The 25,904-nt window shown below is 40.4% G+C and overlaps 5 protein-coding genes across 5 annotated transcripts; 2 read left to right on the top strand and 3 right to left on the bottom strand.

The window, feature by feature from the left end:
• Positions 1-748: 748 nt before the first annotated feature.
• On the bottom strand, positions 749-7,623 carry LOC310991018 (uncharacterized protein). Its single transcript, XM_083978586.1, has 15 exons — positions 7,577-7,623; positions 7,282-7,436; positions 6,298-7,176; positions 6,005-6,164; positions 5,760-5,857; positions 5,359-5,577; positions 4,997-5,084; positions 4,432-4,553; positions 4,162-4,267; positions 3,973-4,044; positions 3,735-3,844; positions 1,797-3,628; positions 1,464-1,701; positions 1,060-1,153; positions 749-944 (listed from the first exon to the last, which is right to left on the bottom strand). The coding sequence occupies exons 2-15, from the start codon at positions 7,338-7,340 to the stop codon at positions 798-800; spliced, it is 4,224 nt and encodes a 1,407-aa protein (XP_083834712.1). The 5' UTR covers positions 7,341-7,436; positions 7,577-7,623; the 3' UTR covers positions 749-797.
• A 1,434-nt stretch (positions 7,624-9,057) lies between these two features.
• LOC310991544 (Rieske domain-containing protein-like) lies at positions 9,058-11,829 on the top strand. The gene is made up of 4 exons (XM_083979291.1): positions 9,058-9,310; positions 10,561-10,767; positions 10,885-10,919; positions 11,139-11,829. The coding sequence occupies exons 2-4, from the start codon at positions 10,581-10,583 to the stop codon at positions 11,427-11,429; spliced, it is 513 nt and encodes a 170-aa protein (XP_083835417.1). The 5' UTR covers positions 9,058-9,310; positions 10,561-10,580; the 3' UTR covers positions 11,430-11,829.
• A 429-nt stretch (positions 11,830-12,258) lies between these two features.
• gtf2h3 (general transcription factor IIH, polypeptide 3) lies at positions 12,259-16,035 on the top strand. The gene is made up of 13 exons (XM_083978494.1): positions 12,259-12,492; positions 12,599-12,678; positions 12,774-12,880; positions 13,282-13,424; positions 13,596-13,658; positions 13,879-13,908; positions 14,013-14,041; positions 14,119-14,193; positions 14,280-14,333; positions 14,579-14,647; positions 14,747-14,882; positions 15,255-15,291; positions 15,433-16,035. Exons 1-13 carry the CDS (start codon positions 12,483-12,485, stop codon positions 15,500-15,502), a joined length of 903 nt encoding a protein of 300 aa, XP_083834620.1. The 5' UTR covers positions 12,259-12,482; the 3' UTR covers positions 15,503-16,035.
• A 166-nt stretch (positions 16,036-16,201) lies between these two features.
• On the bottom strand, positions 16,202-18,538 carry psmd9 (proteasome 26S subunit, non-ATPase 9). Its single transcript, XM_083978495.1, has 6 exons — positions 18,362-18,538; positions 18,136-18,235; positions 17,153-17,346; positions 16,932-17,033; positions 16,682-16,770; positions 16,202-16,425 (listed from the first exon to the last, which is right to left on the bottom strand). The coding sequence occupies exons 1-6, from the start codon at positions 18,485-18,487 to the stop codon at positions 16,398-16,400; spliced, it is 639 nt and encodes a 212-aa protein (XP_083834621.1). The 5' UTR covers positions 18,488-18,538; the 3' UTR covers positions 16,202-16,397.
• An 863-nt stretch (positions 18,539-19,401) lies between these two features.
• On the bottom strand, positions 19,402-25,527 carry LOC310991246 (rab5 GDP/GTP exchange factor-like). The gene is made up of 9 exons (XM_083978880.1): positions 25,291-25,527; positions 23,797-23,981; positions 23,338-23,465; positions 22,513-22,664; positions 22,348-22,417; positions 21,910-22,045; positions 21,718-21,812; positions 21,139-21,395; positions 19,402-20,474 (listed from the first exon to the last, which is right to left on the bottom strand). Exons 2-9 carry the CDS (start codon positions 23,952-23,954, stop codon positions 20,058-20,060), a joined length of 1,413 nt encoding a protein of 470 aa, XP_083835006.1. The 5' UTR covers positions 23,955-23,981; positions 25,291-25,527; the 3' UTR covers positions 19,402-20,057.
• Between the last annotated feature and the right edge of the window lie 377 nt (positions 25,528-25,904).

A 25,904-nucleotide genomic window follows, 5' to 3' on the forward strand; every position in this document is an offset into this window, starting at 1 on the left:
TAGAGTCAGCGTTGGTTTATTTACTGAAAAGAGATTAGGTATATATATGTCCAATTGCCATCCATCTTGAAAGTGGTAATGCTCCAGTTTTTTTTTTACAGAACTGAACAGGTTATGTGAGTTTGTAGGTGGAGTCGCCTAATTATGTAATCATTTTCTCAGGAACTCTTTAATAAAGCAGAAGAAGCTACTAAACACTAAACTTTTTGTTTGCTGTCTATGAAGTTAATATTTTCATTTGCAGACAACAAGGACAAAGAGTAGACCAATAGTTGACTGAAAGTACAAGCTTTAAGATTAAATAAATGATGCAGGATACAGTACATAGATAGCACCTATTCAAATAACTTAATTTATGGAATTCAAAAATCTTGAAATTAACTTTAAATAATTATTCAAATAACCAAATGTGCATGAATTCCATCAAATAATATAGACATCTAAATCAACATGTAAATAAAACCGAGGAAGAGGAAAAATAACTACCCAACATCTGAACACAAATAACAAACCAAAACACACACCACTAAGAGAGAGAGAGAGAGATAATACCTCATGCAACACATCTTGTCACACACATCAAGTGATACTTCCATCAAACTCTTAAATCTTTAACATCTAGAAAATAAAAATTAAATGGTATTTTGCTTACATTGCATTTAGTCTTATCAGTGAAAAACATATTGTACAGTTATAAACACATAAAGACCATGCATAACTATATCATTTCCTCAGTGTATAGGCTGCACATAAAAATGTAAACATTCCTGCTGATTAACTCAGGTAATTCAAGTATTTCAATTGTTATTATATTCACTTTGGTTGTGTGATTGGTGGATATGAGCAGGCTTCAGATATGGCTCCAGCTGAGCTCTCATGCTTTGGATACAACAAGCTTTTCTCTCCATGATCTCTTCCAGCTTGAGGACATATTCCCCAAATGCCTGCAAGACATTGAGATAAATAGTGAGGATTCACTAAAAGTTTGTAGTCACTATAAACAGGGAGGGAGAGGACATAAGAAATTAGCTAACAATCGTGGGCTTCATTTATTCTGACCATATCAGGCTGCTGACAAAGAAGGGTCCCCTCTCGATGACGTAGATCTTCCATCTCTTCCAGCTGCTCCCAGTGGGCCTGGGCAACATGCCACCTAAAGTTGGATTAGAAAAGAAAAGAGATATAAATTAATTCAAACTAACCCTCATTGCTTTTGTCATGTCTGTTGGATTAAATTATGTGAAGTTTCAGTATCTTTCTTTTTCAATTAATACCGTACTAGGAATTCTGCTACTTACTGGGCATAGTCCAAGTCCTCCAAAGCAGACAGATGGATTATGGGTCGAATTTGGTGATTGCTCTTGCTTTCTTGACTATTTGACTCTGCAGGACTCTTTGGTTGGAGTGAGGTGTTTGAATTGTTTGAATGTGCAGTGTGATACTGGCCCAAGACATCTTCTGACTGTGATGCTGAAACGGACGTTTTGGCAGGCTTGTTGTGCATTTTGTATGCATATTTTGTTGGTATTTGTGTGGCACCACTAGGCATAGAGCTGGATGAATTAGTGACCCCAGAGCAATGGACAAGGGGTGAGATGGACTTCATCTTGCCGAGGACTGGTATGGTTTGGGGTTTCTGACTGTTGTCTTTGTGTTGGAGTGAGACCTGCATAACCCCATGCGTAGGAGGTTTCATCCTACCTGGTCAAGATAAAAACATAGATGTTTTTAAGCATTAGTTAGTAGTACACACACTTAGACAACTCACACATGCTCATATATGGCACAACACATACCTATTCCTTGCTCAGTGTGATGGACAGCTGTTACGGCCTCAAAGGTAGAAGGGCAGTTGGTCTTCGGTTGTGGCAGCTCCAAAAGAGACAGACGTAATTCTACGTCCTCATCCTCTACAACTTGCCCCACTATTCCTGAACACATATGATTCTCTTTTTCTACTTCCCTCCTGTTACCTTCTCCTCTTTCATACCGTGAGGTGGTGTTCTGTTCCCCTGTGAGGAACGAAGCTGTTGCGACATGTCGGTCAACTTGAAGCAAGGACATGCTGAGGGGGCTCATGATGTGGCTGGGAGAAGTTTCATCTTTAGGTAAATCAGACATATTGGCTTTGGAGCGGTGGGTATGATCTGGATCACTTTGTATCGGGGGGACGTTGATATGTTCACAGGCTGGGGAGAGGGGTCGTTCTGCTGGAGCTCGCCGATGGGGTGATCCAAAAGGAGGGTGGTTTAAAAGGCTGTTGCGGTCATTGTTGCCGGGGATGGACACCACACCGTAGCTTTCAGCTCTTCGTTCCTGCTCAGTACTCCACACTCCATCAGCTGAGACATCCGAGGAATCCACCCTACCCTCACCCACATGTCCTCTGTTTTCTGAATGACGGCTGTGAGACACTTGTGCCGCTACATTTGTTGGTGTTGCACCTGTCATCATGTCTGTTTGCTCTGTCTCTGTTGTTGGCACCCAGGCCCACCTCCTCTCTTCCCCTTCCATCGCAGCTGGCCTCCTCTCTTCCTTTCTTAATGTTTCACCTAGTGTCCCCACTGACCTTCTCCTATCACTTTCACTTCTTTGTCCAAATTTGATCTCTTTTCCTTCCCAAGATACCCCCCAGTCTTCGCCAACACCACCACAGTCACCACAGGTATCTTCATCGTTACTGTTATTGCAGCTAGGAGAGGTTTCAGTTTGCAGGTGAAATTGTCTTTTATTGTGGTCAACCCCAGCTCTGTATGTATCTAAAACCTCTTCCAAACTATGATAAATGAGGGCAGAAGCTGAGGAATGGGAGGGGTGTGGGAGAGAAGAAGAGGATAATGGAGAGATATAGGAAGAAAGAGAGGCCTGACGAGAGGAGGAGAGAGAAGGACATGTAGAGGGTGAGACAGGACTGACAGATGAGGAAGCGGTAAGGGGAATGAACTGCTGCAGCTGCAGGTGATACTGTTGCAGGTGCCTCTGCTTCTCCTTATTCCATTCAACAGCCTTTTTACAATCACTTTCCCTGAGCTTTTCTACTTCACTACATGTGTCTCTACTGCTTTCCATTTGTCTTAGCTGGTTTCTCCATCTTCTTTCCTCCTGTCTCTCCATTTTCACAGCGTGATGCTGGTTCTCTTTCTCCCTATGGTTATTTCCAGATTCCCTTTGAGTAAAAGACTCTTGTGCCCCCCACAATTCAGTGTCAGTGGTGTTTTGATCACATACAGGGTGGCTGTTAGTTCTTCCATGTGTTTCACTTTCTCTTCTCCTGTCTTTTCTCTCACCTGCTTCCTCCTGCCCATGGCTCTTATCACCCATTCCCAGCCAACCTCTAATTGGTGTAATATGTTCAAGTCCAATCCTTTTTTTGTGCCTCGTGTTCGTTTCTGCTTTCCATCTGCTGCTCTTAGGTGTGGAGCAGAGAACTGCATCTCTGGTGGCCAACTTTGTGTTAGGTGTGGCAGGAGAGAAAGCCTCTCTTTGTCTCCCTAACTTCTGTTTTTTAGGTGGGCTTTTCCCACGGGTGCTACCACTGCTGTTGTTGGATAGATTATGTTTGGGGGAGGGTATTGTCTTACTCCTTCTTCCTCCTCTTAGTCCTCCTTGTCCCCTCAACTCCTTCACTCTGTAAAAAAGTAGTAGACATGACATCTCAACTACCAGTCAGATTTCTACCCCTTAAAGCTTATGACATCAATTAGGTTGATAGAAAATACAATGAAAACACTCACCTATCGGCATATCTCAGTGTATTAAGCGTGTGTTCAGTTGCAAAGTGACCAGGCGAAATGTTGGCAATCATGCACGTCATTGAGTCACCTACAAATGAATCTTTCAAAACCTGGAATGAGAGCAAAGTGGTCAAATATTAAAACACAGGGGAGCTTAAGTGGGCAAAGGAAAAATCTGATTTGCATTACATTATTAATACTCAAAATGGTTACATAGAAAAAATGTTACTTCACTCACCTGAGTAAGTTTGCTTTGTCTGAAAGGTGTGTGCGACTGCTCTTGATCAAGGGACCGAATACATTCTTTGAGCTGAGAGAAAAAACACACCGATGAGAAAGCGTGTGAAGTTCCACAATACATTCACAAGTATTTTTGATTTAATTCGGAATCTCTTTGTGTGTGCGTGCGTGTGTGTGTATATCTTACAGCCAGGAGACTCTGGTTTATCTCAGCTGCCTCCATACGGCTCTGCCTGTCTGGTTCTCTGGTGTCTGATGCCCTCTCACTTCCTGCCAGGTCCACAAACCACATTCTATGGGAACACACAAACAAGCATCTTTCAGTCATTTTACCTCAACACTAAAGTTGTCATTTGATCTACTTTAGTGCTTAAAAGGATAACACAAAACCATCAGAAAGAATGTACATCATAATAAGCCCAAAATACAATAAAACACACTGGATGGTGTTACTCACCTGCCAGCTATCTGCTGGTTTGGACATCTAAGCTGAATCTGAAGCAACGCGTGAGATCGAGAGGAAAGTGGATTCACTCCACTGATCCCCTGTGTGCGCTCCTCTGTACCTTGTGAAATCACCTTTGGAAAGGCAAAGGGAGGAGGCAGGGAGAGATGAAATGTTAATAGTGACTGCAGAAGTTATACTTCGAAGTAATTCAAACTATTTCTTGGCCAGTAATATTTAATGAAGTTAAATACAGTAAAGGGTTGTTGTATCTGTGAGAACGGGAGCCTAGACTCATTCAACCTGAGATGATTTAGCCGGTACTGAACTTGCATGTATATTTACTGTTTCTCTCCACCAAAAACACCAAGCAACACTTCTGTTTTTGTCAATAATAAGAGGCAAAAATATATTACAGGCGAGGTTTGATTTAAACATGGTACTAAGTCATCAGTCTTCGACCATGAATTTGGAAAGCAGGACACTTAACTTAACGTTGGAGTGCTAATCAGAGCATAGAGACAAAATCTGGACTACACAGTATAGACATGCAGCAATTTTAAAGAAAGTTGTGAACCTCCAACAGTGAGCTGACTGAGTCCACCTGGACATAGCACAGTCCTGCAATGTGAACCACCTTCTGTCCATCCTCCCTCGCGAATAACCTAAGGAAGAAGGAAGTAAAAGAGAGCGATTAAGAGGGAAACAATGGTTCTCTGATGATAATGCCACTAAAAAATACATGATCCCCAAGAAAACTTGAGGACAAAAGTAGTAGATAAAAATAATACACATTCCACAATAACTTTAGAGGCATATAGGAAATAGTCACAATAGGAAATGTATAAAGCAATGACAATATTACATTATCTATTATTAATAGAATCATATTTAGTTTTTCTTTTACAACAAAACACAAACACTCCAACTCACACACACCTTTTCCTGTGGTCCAGCAGGTCATACAGCTGACCACAATATATCTCAAAGAAACTGACATATACCAGCAGGGGTGAGTAAATGCGTGTGGTGGACAGGTGAGCAAAAATGTCCCGGACTGCTAGTGCATACAAGCCTGGTCTCCCGGGGGAGGGGCCCAACATGGTGTGAGTCTTCCCAGCACCTGTCTGGCCATATGCAAAGCAGGTGGCTTTGCCGCTGTGGATGCACACATTACAAATAGTTCATCGCAGATGCATAGGAACACAAAAACACCTATAAGAATGTACTTCAAACTGTAAACATGACTCTGAAAAAGACATATGGGTAGAAAGTAATGCTGGGGGTGTTACAGTAACATACAAAAATCCAAATACCATATGGCATTAGTGCTGACATACCCATTAAGCATGTGCTGCACCAAAGGATATGCAGTTTGTTGATACACCTCCTCATTGGAGCTCTGCTCTCCGAAAACCTTGTCAAAGTAGAACCTGTGCTGAAGGAACAAAACAGCAAGATAACATTGAGATAAAAATCCACCCTGACATTCATATGACAAAAACACATGTTGTCACAGTTTAATGATATGTGCTAAATTGGAATTTCTGTCAGCTTTGGTGATAACATTGAAATCATCATCTACCTGTAGTATGTATTCTGTGAGATCCACAGCTTCTTTGCTTTCATGGACAATCACACACTCTTCGCCTGATGTGGTCACAACATCTGCTTCTCTCCTGCTCTCTGCACGTGTCAGAGGTCTCTTCCTCACACACACACTAATTTGCTGATTTCCTTCTTGCCTGGCACACACACATAATACAAAAAGACACAACCATGTTAAATTGCCAGATGTCTTTCATGTTCATTAAATAATCATTTGTAAATAGTGCGTAAACAGTCACAGTGAGAACAATGCAAACCATTGCCACTCACTTTTTGTTTGAAGCTGGAGGGAAACTCTGTGGTACTCCATAGTTGTAGCCAGCTGTTCTCTTTGATTCATAAACAGGTGTTGGCTTAGCCATGTGCCCCATCTCCCCATTATGGCCTATTTCCTTCTTAGAGATTCTTTTCCTGTCCTTGTGTCCACCTGGTTTGCTGTCAAACCTCTTTAATGCCATGTTTGCAGGCATGGGTTTTTGTTTGTTGAATGAGGTAAACTTTGGTGATAATCGCGTGTCAGAGTTGTACATGGTAGTTCCTCCTCTGATCTGGTCTGGCTTGGTGTTTCCTCCTGTGTGATGATTTGACTGACGACTGTGGCCATCCTTCCTGAAGTTGTGGTTCTGTTTGTATTTACATAAAACAGCACTTCCACTGCCGAGGTCATTCTGCAGAGGTGTAGCTAATCCTTTGTTTTGGACTCGATTATCTCTAACATGACTTGTACGGCCATGCGCAGAGCCGACTTGATAAGAAAGTAGCTTCTGTTGACGATCAATGTTTTCGCAACTGAAATCAAGCCTTCTGCAAACACGCGATGATGTGGTAAAAGTGGCTGCATTTAATTCATTTATGGTACCACGCCTCTCATCCTCACCATCATATAGGCCTACATCTTCATCAGGATCTCCATAGCAGCCACCATAAGTAAAACTACCATCCACTAGAGCATATCCTTCATCGCCACCATCAGAATCATAATCATCGCCATCTGCATATCTAAGAGCTTCAAGATCAAGAGATTTGACCATTTGGACCAGATGGAACAGACGAGTCCTGTCCTCCATGGTGTGGATTCCCAGGATGGGATAATCCTCTATAGTCAGTGCTGATAGGTGGGTTGCATGATGAACTCCCATGGAGGTAAACCTGAAATGACAAGAGGCAGAGGGATAGTGGTCATAGGAGAAGAAGACACAACATAATATGTGTGTTTGGATCGTTTGGATACATCCTGGGGGTGCGTGTACTTACCTAGCATAGCAATGCTGTAGCCCAGCTGCTCTAAGGCACTCATTCAGACCAGGTGTCATTTCTTCTCCTTCCTTTTTTCCTCTGTTGTTATTTTATTTTACTCCTCATACCCTAAGTGACGGACGTCGCAGTTTAGTCTCTCCATCAGTTGGTCACTAAAAAACAAAAGACATGCAGAAACTAATGCAATTACAGTGTATGATAACAGGCCAGACTTACACAGTAAATAACTCAAAATATATACTGCAACCACACCACTTTCCCAAAGGCAGTGTGTCCTTTCTGTTATCCTTACCTCAGTGAATTCGGTCACAGACTGATGACAAATGGGCGGTCACTGTGTCATTACTACCACACTGCCTCCGTCCTGGTGGTAAGCAAAGGACATTGGTATGATGTTGAAATTTGACACTTGGTCAGGATGGAGCCTGGGTAGCACAGTGCAGTCATGTCACATGTTTCTGTATCATAGCAAATATGATAAATATAGCAGACACAGGCAAGCAACTGTTGCTTCCTTAGCGTCTGCAGCTGTAATACCCCTGCCATATGGCACTTGGGCGAAACCCTCCTCATATTTATACACAAGGTGAGAGTGTTGTTCATTACTGTGCTTATGAATCAGCCCTATGCTTCAAACCATGTCACAAAAAGTTAGGGCAAATGTTATATATTCACATTTCTTTTAGGCTGAGCATACTAATAATACATCCAATGGTGAATCCCTGTTGAGAATTCATATATTTCCTCTGTTACATGAGGCAACTTCAAGCAATGGGAGTTCAAATTACACTCATGGCTGCAGAGCAGTAAACAAAATAGGAAGTATGTTGTTGACACTTGTCCAAGTATGTTGCTAAAATAACCATACACTCTAAAATAAGTTGGTTAAATGACTGCCAACATCAAATGATTCAGTGCAATAGTTTTCATGTAGGACTTTCCTACTAAAACCTAAAATAAATAAATAAATAAAATAATCTACTGAAAACTTACCAAATCCACTGCAGACTTTCTTTCTTTTTTTTCAGCTTGAACAAAAAAAGCAACTGGAGAAACGGTACCGGTTTCTCCGAACAAGCAAACTGAATTGACAAAATGCATAAATTTTTCACAAAGTTGCTGGCTTGAGTAGGATCACCATTTCCGTACACAGTGCGTCACCATAACAACGAAAACGGTTTCCCGCTGCAAGTGAAACAACACGCTCCTGTGCAGCCGTGGACAGACCAACAAGCCACGATGGAGCAGAAATTAAGACGTTCAATGAGAGCTGAATGCAGAAACACAGAGGGACAGTCGGTCAGTTAACGCTCAGATCAGCATAAAAGACAAAGGTAATCCCCCTGAGGGCTTAATGCCCACCAACAAACCCACTAAGACAAAAAGCCTTTCTCAGACTAACCCCATCAGACATTTGCCCCACTGCCCGTATGTGCCAAGCATGAAATAGACTGCCAATATATCTGTGTTTAAAAATTATGTATTAGTGATTGATAATTATTACCTCGACAATTTTCATAATGTATTGGTATGATATCGTTATATTGTGTTTTATTTCTAAACCCACCATAAATCCACTATCCAGTATAGTGACAGGCTATCATACACCATTAATGAATAATATCATATAATGTAATATATAATCATTATCATATATTGTAACATTGCCTACACACCATGGCAAGGGGAAGGAGATTGTGTGCTGACAGTCTGTGTTTCACTGGGGACAAATTTAAATGTAACACACAACAACATTTGCACTTTACCGGGAGAGACTTCCTTGATATGAAACGCTGACGAAGTTTTTAACATTTGGCACATGTTCAAATGAATGCAGAAGGACTGATAAAGTACTAGCGCATTCGTGTGTATAATTTGTTTAGCAAGATAAGGTCTCGTGTCCCGCCCCCCCAGGACGCGTGACCAAAATTAGCAACAGAAGCAATCTGTTGCCATGCCACCCGACAGACCATAACCTGTATGGGACGGACCAGTCAGAGATGTGACCACCAGAGGACACTGAAAGGTAAATTAATTTACGTTTACACTGACCACTTTGGATGATAAGGTAATTAAAACACTAGAGAAGAGAAACTTCTGAACCCCTCTGGCACGTTCGTGTCTCCTGTATTAGACTGGGCTGTAGTATTATATCCCTCTTTTTCTACCCCACTTAAGGGAGAGTGGGGTAAGATGAGCCACTTTTCATATTCAGGATCACTACATCAAGACAATTATAGTTTTGTTACTACTTGATAACAATATATATTCATAATATATACATTTCAGGTTGTTATGCATCCCTACAAACAAACAGAATGAGTGTAAACATAACTGTTTTGAAATTATAGTATCTCCAAAAAGAGTGGTCCCGTGGCTCAATTTACCCATGTATGGGGTAAGTTGATCCACCCCCCTCCTTCCCTTCCATCCATCTCCCACCTCCCTCTTTCCACCTGTCCAGATTGCAAGTGAACACAAACAGCTGGGACCTGCTGCATCTTGGGGAGAATCCCTCATCTTTCTCTTTTAAAAGTAAAGCGTGGCTCACCATAAACAACTTTGCCTGTTTTCAGGAACATGTAATCATAAACATCCAGGGTCTTGATTTAATAATTAAGGCAGGTGGCTCAACTTACCCCAGAGCTACCATATTGACTTTGTTAGTCCACACAGCTAAAATGGTGCACTTTCACGCATGTTCATTTATAATTATCTATTTTGGTCTAAACACAATTCTCATGAAACTTGGGATCGACTGAATTCACTTTTCGAGAGTGAAAAACATTTTTTTGGACATGAATGTCAAACTATTTTACCCATGTGGTTCTTACTTTCACAGACACTCAATAAAATGATGCCTTCCTCCTAAATATTTGGTCACATGCTGTTGCTTTTTCTTATGGTTTGCTCGCAATATGGGGTGGCTCAACTTGCCCCTATGCTCAACTTACCCCACTCTCCCCTACTCAAAATGGTAAAACGAAAGGCCAGTACAGTGACACTACATGTGTAAAATAATTAACAGGAAGGGAAAATGTCTGATACTAATCTGTATGCCTTGGGAACATTTTGATTACTTCCTCCTTTTATTTTATCTCGTTATTCAAATATTCATCAGCCACATGATAATTAAAAAGTTGGAGGAAAAGGGAAAAAAATAACACAAAGTCTGTGCCATGTGTTTTATTTATATGTGTATTTATGTTATAATTTATCCATTTTGCAAATGATAATATCCCCAAATAAAATAAGAAAAATGCCTGTAATTAACAGGAAGCTTGAAGTAAGAAGTGATGGACATGTCCTCTGAAGAGGAGGCCTCCTCCTCCTCCTGCTCACCTCCTCCTGACTCGCACTTCGTCGGGAAGAAGGAGGATATTGTCAAAGCGGGGCGCATGACCAAGCTGGTGAACGGATGCAGAGACATACTGGTCCTGTACCACCAGGAGCGGCTTCATGCAATGGACATGCACTGCTACCGTAAGCTGCACTTTGACTGAGGGTGAACTCATTCTCAGCAACGACTGTTTAATTCAGTGTTTAATACACTGATTAAAAAATGGCTGCGTAACATGACACTTCTTTTTCTCCTGTCAGATTCTGGTGGTGCATTACAATATGGAGACATTGAGGTGAGTTTTATTTTCTCTGACTATTAAAATTAGTTTACTGAAACAAAATTTTGCACAATTTGACACAAATGCACCGATGCATCAAAGTTGATGTGTTAGAAGTTGTTTTTTCTGGCTTCATTATACGTGAAATAGCTGATAAATACAAAATGTTCCTGTAAGATTGCCAGTACAGCTGTTTGATCACAGTCTAATCTCTTTACCACTTTACACCATTAGGAGTTCAACGGGCGGATGTGCATCGTGTGTCCATGGCACAAGTACAAGATCACACTCGCGGAGGGGGAAGGGCTTTACCAAGCCGTGGACGATCCTACAGCCAAACCCCTAAGAACTCAATGGCGCTCAAAGGGAGTCAAACAGAGGATTCACAAAGTCACTGAAGTCAACGGGGATGTGTACGTAACACTGAACAACTCAACCGAGACCATTGCCTCAGACGAATACCAGACTGAGGAATACAGGACTGTCTCACTCAAGGCCCAGCCAAAACCCAAGCCCAAAAAATAGATACTCAAGGATACATTGAACATACAAAGCATGACAAAAAGGCTTTTATTTCCAGGGAAACATGAAAAGTGTAAAGGGAAGGATATGCAGAATGTGTATTGTTTATTTTAGTAAATATTTAATGCATACGTAACTATCTGGATTTCTGACAGAACATTTTTCTTTTAATAATGCATTGATTGATGTGGAAAGATAATTAGGTAATTGATATTGGGGGGGGGGGGGGGGGGGGTAATAAATTGCAGCTACAGTTTATTGCGGCTGAGTACTATTATTATTATTATTACATTGCTTATATGCTTGCAACATGTTGTGATGTTCTTTGTTTTCTATGTGAAAATTCATCAAAGATATTTTGCATATACTGTATGTACATGTAAAAAACCTTTACAATGGCCATTCCATATGTAATAAACTTATATTTTCAGATATCCATCCATTGGAATTAACTCTGTTTATCTGTACATAGAGCTATCTATCCTATTACTGGGCTGACAGAGAGACAACTTCACACACTTATATTCACAATATAGCCACTGCCTGTCTTTGGGCTGGGAGGAAGCCGGAGAACCCATATGCAATGGCCCCAGACCATTACAACTTTTTATTTTGTTTTAGTGACATCTTTTCAATAACTTAACCCGCTATGTGTGACAAATAAATATCATGAAAATTTGACACAACTGACACCACTGAATTTTAGGTGCTACACCTGTATTATGCTGTGTAGGGCGGGCGGCGCCAGGCGGCAGCAGTCGACCCGTGGTGCTCAGATCTGAAGTAGAAGAAGACAAATATGGCCGCAGCCACTGTATGATACAAAACACTGTGCAGTGTGGCTCCAGATTTGGGAAATAAACGTAGCTGGAGCGACTTGTTTTTGTTTGTTTTTTTCAAAATTTGCACAGTTTTTAATGCGGATTATAAGGCGTAACTTGTCTACATATCCAGAGTCGAGGCCAAAGATGGAGGCAAACAGGAGATAAAAGACTCTACAGTTTCTTCACTTTTAAGTTTCTTTTCTTGTGTTTTAAACATAGACCTTGCTGTGTGATGGCGACAGGTAACGTTGTGACTTGTGTGTTTTGTGTAGTAAAAACTTAGCTGATGAGCTCCGTCGCTGAGTAGCGCTGCGTTGTGTTGTTCTAAAGCCTCCGCATTGTTTGCAGAGGATGAAGCCAGTCTGCTGGTCATCGTCGTGGATGTGAATCCCATCTGGTGGGGGCAGCAAGCTCAGCGAGAGCCACAGGTTGGGCCAAAGTGTTATTAAATATGAGATGTACATGGGTTTCTAAATGCTGAGTGGCTCTGACCAGCTCCCTCTGTCCTCTTGTCGCCGTCCAGTTCACCCTGTCCAAATGCCTGGATGCTGTCATGGTGCTGGGGAACTCACACATGGCCATGACCAGGACAAACAAGCTTGCTGTCATAGCGAGCCACTGTCAAGACAGGTGACTTTATAGCACTTCACAGTGGAGAAAAGTAGCTCAGTGGTTGTGTATTGTTAAATGAAGAAACACATGACAAGCTTGTAAAAAAGAAAAAGAAAAAAGCAGGTTCTTGTTGGGGGCTTGTGAGTTGTACGCATTTTTAACCAAGTGATTGTGGACATAAACTTGTCAGATGGTTATTTAAATAACAGTAGATTTGTTTAAATAACTGTTTAAGGCCCACAGAGATATTATCAATAGCCCAAAAACATGTAGTTGTGGGAAGAGACTCCACCTTGACCAGATACAACAGTAAAATGGTTCATACACCCATTGATTCAACAATGTGGGTGGGGCTGAATATTATGTATTCACTGCTGTTACTGACTAAATACTCAACTCTTGCACTTACTTTGTTTCAGCCACTTCCTGTTTCCCACTAAGAACTGGAGCGCTGGGGACAGTGGCGGAGACGATGCGTCCTCCAGTGGGGATGGGAAATATGAACTCCTGTCTGTTGCCAACAACCTTATTGCTGAAGAGATCAGGAATGTAATGTCGAAAAGTGAGTACAAGGTTCTTTACAGATGGTAGCCTGCTTTCTAAACAAACTGTAGACAAACCTGTGGATAAGTTGGAATATTTATTTTCGCATAAAATGTGAAAATGGCCCCTTCACTGTCTTTGCAATTGTTGGTAATCCCTGAAAATGTATGAACATTTTATGTGATTACAGCTGAAGTGAGGGGGAATTCAACGGATACTCTGCTGGCTGGATCCCTTGCCAAAGCTCTCTGCTGTATCCTTTTGTCAGTTTTCTGTTTTATGTACTGTTCTTTACAGTGAATATAATATAATATTGTTCCTGACAGACGGTGTGCACACTGCACAGTATGTTTGAAATCTGCTCATATTTTGTGTTGAAGGACAGAAGTGTTTCATACTGTTGCTTTGCTGGTCCATATTTTGCATGTGGTTCAGGTGTTTTACAAATGTCCCTTAATCTTTTTAATATTAAGATATTAACAGGGTCTCAAAGGAGATGGAAGGTAAGTGTTTAATCCATCCATCCATTCTTCCATTCACTTCCACTTATGTTGGATGCGGTTGTGGTAACAAGCACTCTTCTTTTTTCCCCCTTTGTTTTCTTTAGCGGGGCAGGAGGTGAAATCAAGAATATTGGTAAGTCCCAAACAGTATAATTTCACAAGTGCTTTTGTTTGATTCACTCAACTCAAATCTGATTTGACTGGACATAGGTGATAAAAGCAGCTGCGGACTGTGCCCTCCAGTACATGAACTTCATGAATGTGATTTTTGCTGCCCAGAAACAGGTACAATGAATTTCTTACTTTACCTTTTTTTTTTTTTCAGTATGTATTTCATTTATTTAGTGACTATACTTGCTCTTCCATAACAGAACATCCTGATAGACGCCTGTGTGTTGGACGCAGATTCAGGTCTTCTTCAGCAGGTACTGGTTCTTTTTTTCTTTTTTTAACGGACTTGTTAGGACAAGGACAATTCAAGCAAGATGGACATCAAGTGTCTCTCACCACCCTGTCTTGTCTGTATTCCCTGAAGTATAAATACAGTATATTATCATCGTCAGCATAAGGTATGCCAGGGGTATGATGACAATGTGATACTTTTAACTGGGTTGTCTTAACCTGTGAATACGAAAGTTGTTGTTTTTACCATGTGCTATTTATTTTTTAGGCTTGTGACATAACTGGAGGATTGTACCTCAAGATACCGCAGAAAATTGCCCTGGCACAATACCTTTTAGTGAGTGCACTGTATTTAAAACATTTCTAAGAATACAATGAGTCTTGTTTAAAATGAAAGACAGATCACTTTGTGTTGTTGTTGGTGTTTTCTGAACAGTGGGTGTTCCTGCCTGACTTGGAGCAGCGCTCACAGCTGGTGCTTCCGCCTCCTGCACACGTGGACTACAGAGCCGCCTGTTTTTGTCATCGTAACCTTATTGAGATCGGTTACGTGTGCTCGGTTTGTCTGTCAAGTAAGTTTATTTCACGGCCAAAAGAACGCATGCATGGCGAAAGTCTTTGTTTGGATGCTCTGACTGATCGACTGTCGTTAATGCCCGTCACCGATCACCTGTGGTCAACGCACCGTGTCTGCGGCTTAAAAAAAGTATGGTCCATCCACGGTGCGTCACAGGCCATCAAAATAGATCATGTCAGCTTAAACCGTTGTCTGTCATGCAGGCCAAAAACGATCAATATTGGGGGTCGATCAGTTGATACGTACAAGTGATCAGTTGCAGCGGCTAAAACAACATGGAGTAAACCTAGTCTTTATAATACTTTTATAAAAAAGTTGCAGTTACACTGTTTTGTTTGTTGATGCTTTCTCTTGTTTCCTTTTTCAGTATTCTGCAACTTCAGCCCCATCTGCACAACTTGCGAGTACGTCTTTTTTTTAATTTTATATACAATAAGCAGAAACGTTTAATGCCAATCCCATTTACACTGTACACCTGGAATTATACAATGTGATTTCACCCTCACTTAATCAGCATTACCATCAAAATCTTTTTCTTTTTTTAGGACTGCCTTCAAAATCCAACTACCACAGATGGTCAAGCCCAAAAAGAAGAAACTCAAGCAACCTATGTGATCTTTGCTGAGATTAGACCGTCTTTTTTTTTTTTTTTTTGATATTTAGATTATACCACTTTTGGTATAAGTGTGTAGAGTGGGCATAAGAACGTGTTAACTTGACTCACACTGCTTTGAATATCTTTACACGTCAATGCTGTTTTCAAAATCACACTTGGTCATTCCAGTTTCATCTTAAATTCACCCCAACCTGACAAATATTTCTTCTTGTTGGGTAAAGATGATTTACTCAGCCTATGTGTAAACTGAGTTAATGCTTTGAAAGAAAAGTAACATTTGACTTCAATTTTTGTACAATAAAAAGAGATTTTTTTTTTAAATCACACATTGCATTCTTTTGTTTGTTGTTCAATTTTTGTCTTCCTCTTTATCGTGTTAAACTATTTAGATTCTTCAGTTCTTTTGGACTCAATTATTATGATGTGTGAAAGTGGAAATTTTATTGAGTACAGTAAATTATAAGAGATATAAACTTAAAATATTTAAAGTTGACTAAAACCTATAATTACATGTGGAATACACATTTTGGGAATAATGTATTATCTTTACGAGATTCTCTGATTTACTTTTGTCCTTGTGTAACATCTGATGAGTCATGTTTTTTTAGCTTTTATTAATGGCAAAGATGGAGCTTATCAATTATTTTCCAAAGTCTAAAGGCATTGATTACCATGATTTGTTAATCACTTTCAATCACTGTAGCTAGAGATGTTTATTCAGCTATCACTCTGTGAAACTGACATGTAAGTCTAATATTTCTGAAGGCTGTACAACAAGTTCTGGTAAGGATGCTGAAAAATTAAACAAGGGAATTTCTGCAGTATGTACAAATTTACTTTGAAACCATCCAGCAGTAGCAAGTTGCACCAGACGGTTTCTCCATGTCATTGTGATCACCGATGGATTGGGACAATGTTGCATCTGAAAAAGAAAACAAGTACAGATTGTTGTGAACCAATAGACACTTGTCAATATACTATTTAGATAATGACTCATTCATGTTAATGTTAAAAGTATTTAGCCAATATCTGTACCTGGATAAGTAAAACACAGACATTTTTGTCACACTAACTCTTCCACATCTTTATTTATGTGGACTCATTGGGTAGCTGACAATTAGAAGCTAAGAAAACTCCAACTAAAACTACTAGACTCTTAATCTGTGTCTTGCACTCACCCCAGCAGACCTCTCCCTGACCATTTCTGTGGAGTCAAGCTCATCTGAACTTTCTGGCCGTCTCTAATGATTGCGACACGTAGTGGCTTCTGTGGACGAACAGACGGCAGATGATATCGCAGTTTACATTTCAAATAAAAATCAAAACGACATCTCAGCAAAATATAACTTCTAGTCATTGTCAGTGAAATGTCTGTAAACAATAAGATCTGACTGACCACTACACCAATGGGCTATTTCTACAGCTTACCCCCTCACTGTGTTGCACCACAGCAGCGATGTTGTGGAGGTTCTGAAAGTTCTGCGTGTTCACAGACCCGAACTCAGTGACTTCATCACCAACTCTGAGGCCCTTTGGAAAAGAAAAGAACAAATAACTACAATCACAGCAATAAAACAATCTGAACTTGAAACCATTTGTGATGGTTTATCTAAAACTGCCAGATATAAAGTCTACTTCTCATTACTCACAGCTCCACTGGCAGGTGAGCCTTGCGTCACTGCATCCACTCGTGCAAACGGAGTCGGCAGTGTGACCTGAAGCTCCATCGCCTCCACCTGGGCCTCCGCCTCATCCTGCTCCCGCTTGGCTTTCTCCCGAGCGTGCAGCTTGTGCAGGGCTTCTTCTATCTCCGCCATGATAGCTTTGTGATCATTCTGCAAGCCTGAAAGACATGGTAAAGAAATTACCTTTGAAATGGCAGTAGACTGAAAATAGATTATGGTACGTGAGAGAGTACATATCTATACAAGAACAGATTCACAGAAAATTACTTAGAAGAAAGAGAAGCATCCTGTCTGTATTTTTTTTTCCAATTACTGGATATGTGGCATTTTAAATCATTATAATTTATTATGGTATATATTTACTAGCTTTTGTATGGTTGGTTGGTGCAAAAGGGACATTTTGTTATATCACTATGGGCTTTGGGAAATTTTCACTGTTTCTGTCATTTAAGAGGAAATCAGCAGCTTAGTTAAAAATTACTTATTAAGTATCTACTGCCTTAAACTGACATGCAAGTCAGATGATGAAGTGACATATTATAAACATATCCAAAATGACTTGACCATGAGCATTTGACAAATTATAAAGGTGACTTCTGTCATGAAATTTTCTGATAATGTAACAAACATTCAATATAAGATAAAGAAAATGGACCTTTATTATTATTATTTACTTCTATTAACTGTTGCACTTTGTTTTCATGTTATGTAAGTGAGGAAACAATCAGCATTGGTTGGTTAAAAACAAGCTGATCCACCCGTACAAGGAATAATTATATTAACAATGTTATGCGTTGACCTCACACCATAACAACCTACAGGGCGTTGTTGTTCTTCTATCACCTTTTTGACGATGACAGACTTTCATTTCATCCTATAACAGGTGGCTACTCGTAGTTGTGCTTCAGCCCTAATAAAAACCTCACAACAAGCAAGCTGCAGCTTACATGAGATGTTGTGTCTCGCTGTCCTGATCTGGTATAAGTTCACATCTGCTCGGGGGAAGCCTTCTGCGTCCACCAAAGGACCTTCAACTCCCACACCTTGCTGTAAAAAGTGAGAAAGAAAGAAAAACATTTCAGACCAGCAACAACAACCACCACTACCTGACAGGCGCCGCTAGCCTCGGGTTAGCTTGGCGCTACGCTGCGTTTGGTTGTCCAGCGGACTTACGTCTTCTAACACGTCGTAATAAGCTTGGATCTGCTCCTCGATGTTATCTTTCATTTTGATGAGGTTTTTAACATCGTCCATCGTCATTTCAGAGTTTCCAGAAGTGTTTTCCTCTGTCATCTTCATGACTGCTGCTCACATCTGACGAACAGCTCTCTCCTTCTACTACTTTCTGGCACGTCGGTGTCGAAAGCCTCACTGCCCCCTACCGGTGTTTGAGTGTCAGGACATGAGAGTGCAGCCATGTACAGTGGCATGCAAAAGTTTGTCCCACCCCTGGTCAAAATTTCTGTTATTAATGTGAACAGTTCAGCAAGTGGAAGATGAAATGATCTCCAAAAGGCATAAAGTTACAGATGATAAATTCCCTTTACATTTTAAACAATTATTTTTTTCTATTTTCATCTTATAAAGTTGAAAATGGCAGAAACGGAAAAGGGCCCTGCAGTAAAGGTTTGGCCACCCTGCATAGTTAGTACCTAGTAGCCCCCCCCTCCTTTGGAAACTATCACAGCATGTAAATAGTAAATAGTTTGTCTAATAGCTTGGTCAAAGAAGTTATCTGAGAGCTCAAGTCTCCTGGGTTTCCCCGCCCTAACCCTAACCCATTCTTTTGCAAGGTGCTGCTTTGTTTCCACTTTTCACTCTAAAATTGTAGAAAACATATTCTACACTGATATTACTTAAAATGAGTGTTTCATGTATAACTTTATGACTTTTGGAGACCATTTAATCTTCTACTACAACAGTAATTTTGACCAGAGGTGTCCAAACTTTTGTATGCCATTGTAGTTGACAAATAATCCTCAACTCTTATCAGTTACAAAATGTGATGTGAAGCAAATTGAAAATACTTCCAAATGTTACAGTTCTTATTTTTCATAATACAAATGAGTTTTGCACTGTGTATGCGACTCATTACATAACACTATGTTATTTGACAGAAATAAAGGAATTACAACATACAAAAACAAATGATTTAATTATGCAAGTCCACTTTAATTTTATAATTAGATACAATCATTGAACACAAACCTCTTAAATCTATTCAGTGATGTTATAACAGTTGTAAACAACACATACCTTCTGCCCACTAAGGATTTGTTACAAATTGTTTTGCACCACTTTTTCCATCTTTGAACAAACAGCAAAGGCAACAACACACTGAAAACAGGTACACAACTCTCCAAAATGTGGTTTGTCCAAATACACCTCGTGACTGGTAGTGATCCACAACAGCTGTCAACATTTTTACTGTAGCACTTCTTTTTTCACAGCAGTTTACATATAGGCACAATGGTGTAGACCATTAGAAAAAATATTAATATTAAATGAGCACCCTGAAAGTGTTAAGTGATATAATTGTGTAAGTACCCTGAGTGCTTTATTACTTATCACCACCCCTCTGTTAGCACAAAATGGAATGTAATTTTAATGGCCTTCATACTCAAACAGGATACAAATCTAAATCATGTTCAACAGTCATTATAAAACCTTTGTACCCTGTGATAGCGAATGCAGAAAGTTTCCTTCAAAAGATCGTTTTCTTTCCTTCATGTTCAGCTGGCATACAAATCCCAGCTTTCTACAAGTTAAACTTGTGCAAATGTGGCATTGTAATATAAATCTATTTTGAATCCTACATTAGTGAGTGCTGATGATTAAAAAGAGTCAGATTAGGTGTTTGTTAGTATTGCTAACAGTCTGAATCCCTCGGCTCTGCACGTTGTTCTCCAAGCACCAGTACCGAATGGTCTTTGTCGTCTCCTTGCACCAATGTTTCATGAGTTGAGGATGCTGTAACCTGAGACATCTCTTCTTGAGCTTTAATCTCCTTCTGCACCACAGCCAACTGTGATGTTGCATCATCCAGTTGTGTGTTAACTGCTTCCACCCAGTTTTGTAGCTGCATGTGGAGAGCATCCATCCCCTGGTCCAGCTTCTCCTGCCGGTCTTTCAGCTCTTCTAACAGGTGCTCTGTGTCACTGGCCATCTGCATCCTCTTTTTTGCTGCAGAGGGAGCACGCTGATGCAGCATGTAGCCCTCAAACTCTTCTGGACTCAGGTTTAGTGCTGGTCCATCCAGCTTTTCAATGAAGGCCACAGCACATGACTAAAAGAAGAGGACACGGTCATAAGTATTTAATCATCTTGTTACACAGCACTATATGGTGAATGATGGATTAAAGCAACACTTACCTTTCTGGAAATTTTACACTTTTCTTTGTTCAAGTTAAAATGATATTAATAAGCTGAATGCACACTAATGTGTAAGAGAAATCCACCAGGGATAGAAACTCATCATTATTCTCATATGGGTCTGATAAAAAGTCTGACCAATCATTGCATTCGGCCATTGTCACCCGACAATGCTCAATATGTGATAACACAGCATCCAGTTGCTAATGGTTATTGTAGGCTCTGTAACATTATCCTCCTTGTGCGCCTCCAGTTACCAGTAACATTACCATCTAAAACTATATTATAAAACTCATCACAACCCTGTTTAAGTTTTAAAACTCTGGGGTTTGTGTTTGACTGTGTTGGTTGTGCAGTAACCTCTGAATCAGACTCATGACTCCACTGTCTCATTTTTGTTTCACTCGCTTTCTTTTTCTGTTCATCGTTACCTTACCAACACACACAGGAGGGGCTGGTGGAGGTAAGGCAGGAGGAAGAGGTGGAGGACGGTGGAGTTGTTGATGTTTACATTTTTTATAAGTGCTGTGTGAAATACCAGAAAAGTAAGAGTTTCTTTAACTTTGCAATCTACTTACCAGATTTGTGAAATAGTAGCCGCTCTCCCCTGCCATCAGGCTGTGAGGGAGACCAAACCTAATCACATACTGCATGTTGGAGTGTAAGCGGGGTGGATTGGCCTTCACTACCACGTATATCAGCCCCGACAGGAAGTCATCGGCATTGGCAGGCTCATTGTTTGAGCTGGAGAGCACCTCGAAGACATGCTGACTGCATTTGGACACACATGCAAGTTTGTCCTGAGGTGCTCGTTTGGCATCCATTTCAATTATGGCTGAAACAAATACAGGGCAGGGCAAAATGTAAAAGGCCGTGTTTGAAACGTTCCACTACCTCTCTTTAGTTTGGAGAAAGAGTTAAATACTTTGGGAATAACACTTACTTGTAAGGCTACAACTAGCAACCAGTTAGTTTAGTGTGGCATAAAGACCAGAAACAAGGTAACTTCCTACCAGCACTCCTAAACGTCAACACTTACTACAAACAACAATGTTTCATTTTAGAGGGGGTTACATTACATTTTTATAATTTTAACAGATGTGTCAGAGTGATAAGTTCTCACCAACCTCTCCACCAGAAAGCAAAAAGCTAATCACCTGTTATAGCAGACAGAAAGGGGTCGCTTGTGACTGTCGTGTTTTTATCAGGAAAAGGTACGCTCAGCATCTGCGGAGTAACCCAGTTTAAGGAGCTGCAAAGTAAAGAGGTCATAAAATGTCAAACAGTTATAATAGGTTTGATGTCTACTTGTCTCGTACAACAAACGAGTGACTAGTATGGAAAGTTACCGTATCCTTCTCTGGAGAGCCAGGTCCTTCTGTTCATCGTCACAGCTGTCATGGCAGAAAACCCATTTATGCAACCGTGTCATTATCAACTTCTCCACATGCTCCATTATCTGAGTGACCTGAGCCTCAGACAAACCTGAAAACAAAAACAACAACTCTCTCACAATGTTCCTCAGGCATCTTTATGTTGTTCCAAACATTAAACAAGGACAGTGAATACTGCATTCCCTCTTCTACTCCGTAAACATCATGTTCAAAGGCACTGATGAGGCTGATCCAGATAGATAATTATCAATATTACGCATATTGATTCATCTTTTGGACCCACTAATTTGGTTGCTTTCTTCTCTTTTTTCCAAAACTGCATCCTGCAAAATTGAACACAGCAATGCTCTCACAATTAACAGCCCACAAAGTGCTGAACTGATCTGTACGTACCGCCAAAATGTTCGGCAAAAGACTGGTAGAAATCCTGCACAAGATCAGACTGTTTCTGTATGGGCAGATCCTGTAAAGATGATGAGAAGTGATGATCAGAACAGCTCGTATCAAACTGAAGAATAAGAAGTACACTGACTGTTAAGGTTTTAATGACATAATTACATGGTAGGCCTCCATTGTGTTGAGGAACGCTGTACATCGGGACTGCAAGCGCTGGGAGGGAGGGCTCTTGAGTATTTTTAGGAAGCCAGTGAAGTCCCCAGGTTCAAGGCTCTGGTACGCTTTCAATGCATTTGCGTGGCTTTCAGACGACTCTATAGGGGTGAAAAGTGGAAGTTATTTCAGATAAATGACAAACCAAAACATGGCATTGAGCATGGTTGGTCATTGCATTTCGTAAAGCAGCTTTGTAAGGCAGTGGACATGCATATGGGAATCTACCCATGTAGATAATTATAATAGTTCATTATATCTTATCTGGCCATTAGACCGTTATGGGCAGATAAGATAATCTCTCTATAGTGTGTGCTGAGTCTACTCTGGGTCGTCCTACCTGTCGGATGGATGTGCATGTAAAACTGCCAGTGGAGGGCATCCAAATCACCTCAACTGGCTCTTTTCCACAAGGAGTGGCTCTACTCCTGGCTCCCTCTGGATGTCTGAGCTCATTACCCTTGTTATAAAGCTGAGTCCAGACACCTTACCGAGGCAACTCCATCTGGCCCACTTGTATTTAATCTAATTTACTGGCACACTCACGACTCAAAGCTTAAAAACCTCATGACCAGACAGAGATGGGATGAAGATTGACTGGTAAATCAAAAGCTTTGCCGTCTTCAGACTAATTATACACCTTTAAAAGTTTATATGCCTGCCAGGCTGAAGTGACAGCATCCAATCTTTTCCCTTTTTTTATTCTCCAAATGTTTTACAGATACTTTGAACTGATGGACCTGTGAATCAAAAGGACACAGTAGACATGACTACCTTGACGTTTTGGAGGTGACGGGCTGCCCCAGAAGAGTCTCTTCATTGTGTTAATTCGATGACCTTTCTCAATGTTTTTCTTCTCCTCAAACTTGGAGAAGGTGAGGGGAGTTCCATCATTTCTTGGCCTCCAAAGAACGACAATTTCAAACGTCAAGTACCACACCAAAAGCATTTAAAATATGACATTTAAGAAACCAGCTCCATTAACAATGCAGTTGTGCCGAGGAGTCCATCAATTGTCATCCTACTTTTTTTCTTTTTTTTTTTTTTTTACGTTTATTTCATTGTTAACTGGTTACATAGCTGGTGTTAATATCAACATTAATATCAATTGTGTTAAAGCAAAGTTTCTACCATGTGTTACTTTTAAGATGCTGTGACAGGAATCGATCATCACCGTGACATTATTAGCCCAACATTTTTTAGTGAGAACGCTACAATAAGCACCAATTTTACCTTGCGTCTCGTCTAGGGGTTTCAGCTGTACGTGCTTTCTCTCTCCAGCACTTGGAGCAGAGGCCTTGCCATGCAGGGTTTCCATAATACCCACAGGCATTCTTACAGAGGAGCTCCTCCTGGGTCACTCTGATTCCTCTTTGCTTATCTGTCCACATTGTAGAGCTGTCATATACTTTTTCCACCTGAAAGATACAACGTCAATGTTTCAACAACCAAATAAGTTTTTCAAAGATACTGTGGTAGGAGACGGGTCTAATGTAATTTCCTTAAATAGGAAACTGAGTTTGTTCTGACTGTGACTGCAGGAGCTCAAATCTTACAAGCTTAGTGATCCCTACAGCCTGACTGTGCTAAACTTGGCAAATACCCTCAGGCATCTTTACATGGTCCAAACATTAAACTAGGACGTTGAATACTACAGTCCAGAAAACCCAGGATGGTTGACTTTCTTTGTTCTTTTCTTTCATAATTTGTAGATGATTTCAGTTTCCCCCCTCCCTTTTCCGTGTTTTTACACATTTCCTCTTCTACTCTGTAAACATCATGTTCAAAGGCACTGATGAGGCAGATCCAGCTAAATTATTATCACTATTACGCATATTGATTAATCTTTTGGACCCACTAATTTGGTTGCTTTCTTCTCCTTTTCCAAAACGGCATCCTGCAAATTTTTCATAAAACCAAACTCAATACCTTTCTAAAGATATTATTATAATATGAATATGATTTTTTAGCTTTTTTCTTAGACTGTGTGTATAATTAACCCTATTGTACCTCATAAACGTAGTGCATCCAAATGTCAAAGTCATAACTAGACTCAATATGTTACTATTGACATGGAGAAATATTATTTGCTTATACCTATTTTTTTTTGTGATGTCCGCTTTCATGAAAACAAAATCTAGTTTCCCAAACACTAGAAAAGAAGAAGCAAAAACACCTGACGAAAACAGTGATGGGTGTGTTGATAATTTCATAACTCGCCCGCTACTCCTTATCCAGAAACTTCTTTTTTATTTGCACTCTAATTTTAGAGGACAAATACTGCTCTAACAAATGTAGACCTTTCATCACTCAATCTCAAAGCTGTCAGACTTCTTTGCAAATTATTCGTATCCTTCATGTGACCGGTTACAGCTGTTTACGTCAAATGGAAACTTAGCAAAGCACAAATAGCCTCACTGTAACTGTGCTACGACGACGGTTTACTATCAAAGCTAATGTCACAGTCAATATTCAATAACTTAACACAACAGTGTAGGTTTAGGGGCTGAGAGTTGGGAAAGAGTTTGTTAGGATAGGAGCCCGGCTGACTGTCAGCTGAGGAGGAGAACTGAGATAAGGACCAGCAGCTAATGTTAGCTACCGTCCAGGGGCTAAAGCTACCAACATTATGTCAGCCACCTGTAGAAACTAATTCAACTCGACTCCCGTCACCAAAATAAAGACACACAAGGATTAAAAGTTCACCATCATTACACGTCTGCTCACCTGTAGCTGATGAAATCATAATTAGCCGCTTCCTCTACGAAACGCGTTTGCCACTTTCTCACTTTCTGGCGACGTAACTGTCGGAAACTCCCCACTGTATGTCATTAAAATGTCGACAAATTAGATACTAGTTACAAACTGTATGAAACAGAGGTTGCGGGGAAAAAAGACGAAACTGGGTTAAAATGTTGTGGGCAGTACAGAGAGAGAGAGAGAGAAAGCCCAGATGCTCTCAAACCGGTGGGACCAGGAGAAAAATCTGTAAAGCTCCAACAAACAGCGGAAGTTTCGAAACAGTGCTGACATTTCAAAGTAAAAGCATCACTGCTGCAATGTACTGATTCATGGCTTCAGAAATGTCAAACTCACGTGTACAATTCAACATTAGAGTTTATCACGACTGTTTTATCCATAATCTCACGGCGATATTATGTCGAGTACTGTATCCTTACTTCTGCATTATGTAAATCTTTTATTTTGATATCCACTCAGAAGTCTTTCCGCGTTGTTAAAACTCTTTCTTGACGCTCCTAGATCCATGGGTTACATTGCCCTCTGGTGGTTACCTATGCTTACGTACGTACCTGTATCCAGTAGTATCAAACAATAATTTT

This window comes from Trachurus trachurus (genome assembly GCF_905171665.1).
Source record: "Trachurus trachurus genome assembly, chromosome: 9".
NCBI lineage: Eukaryota > Metazoa > Chordata > Actinopteri > Carangiformes > Carangidae > Trachurus > Trachurus trachurus.

What these genes read in the sequence shown, in the direction of transcription:
- LOC310991018 (XM_083978586.1), bottom strand. Translation starts at nt 7,340, where the DNA reads ATGACACCTGGTCTGAATGAGTGCCTTAGAGCAGCTGGGCTACAGCAT. An exon ending in GTGCAGCACATGCTTAATGG is followed by an intron (nt 5,578 to 5,759) that starts GTATGTCAGCAC and finishes GTGCATCCACAG; the next exon opens with CGGCAAAGCCACCTGCTTTG. An exon ending in AACCAGCAGATAGCTGGCAG is followed by an intron (nt 4,268 to 4,431) that starts GTGAGTAACACC and finishes GTGTTCCCATAG; the next exon opens with AATGTGGTTTGTGGACCTGG.
- LOC310991544 (XM_083979291.1), top strand. Translation starts at nt 10,581, where the DNA reads ATGGACATGTCCTCTGAAGAGGAGGCCTCCTCCTCCTCCTGCTCACCT. An exon ending in AATGGACATGCACTGCTACC is followed by an intron (nt 10,768 to 10,884) that starts GTAAGCTGCACT and finishes TTCTCCTGTCAG; the next exon opens with ATTCTGGTGGTGCATTACAA. An exon ending in TACAATATGGAGACATTGAG is followed by an intron (nt 10,920 to 11,138) that starts GTGAGTTTTATT and finishes TTACACCATTAG; the next exon opens with GAGTTCAACGGGCGGATGTG.
- gtf2h3 (XM_083978494.1), top strand. An exon ending in ATTCAGGTCTTCTTCAGCAG is followed by an intron (nt 14,334 to 14,578) that starts GTACTGGTTCTT and finishes TTTATTTTTTAG; the next exon opens with GCTTGTGACATAACTGGAGG. An exon ending in CCCATCTGCACAACTTGCGA is followed by an intron (nt 15,292 to 15,432) that starts GTACGTCTTTTT and finishes TTCTTTTTTTAG; the next exon opens with GACTGCCTTCAAAATCCAAC.
- psmd9 (XM_083978495.1), bottom strand. Translation starts at nt 18,487, where the DNA reads ATGAAGATGACAGAGGAAAACACTTCTGGAAACTCTGAAATGACGATG. An exon ending in ATTACGACGTGTTAGAAGAC is followed by an intron (nt 18,236 to 18,361) that starts GTAAGTCCGCTG and finishes CACTTTTTACAG; the next exon opens with CAAGGTGTGGGAGTTGAAGG. An exon ending in AGCGAGACACAACATCTCAT is followed by an intron (nt 17,347 to 18,135) that starts GTAAGCTGCAGC and finishes CATGTCTTTCAG; the next exon opens with GCTTGCAGAATGATCACAAA.
- LOC310991246 (XM_083978880.1), bottom strand. Translation starts at nt 23,954, where the DNA reads ATGTGGACAGATAAGCAAAGAGGAATCAGAGTGACCCAGGAGGAGCTC. An exon ending in ACACAATGGAGGCCTACCAT is followed by an intron (nt 22,418 to 22,512) that starts GTAATTATGTCA and finishes TCATCTTTACAG; the next exon opens with GATCTGCCCATACAGAAACA. An exon ending in GCTACTATTTCACAAATCTG is followed by an intron (nt 20,475 to 21,138) that starts GTAAGTAGATTG and finishes CTCTTCTTTTAG; the next exon opens with TCATGTGCTGTGGCCTTCAT.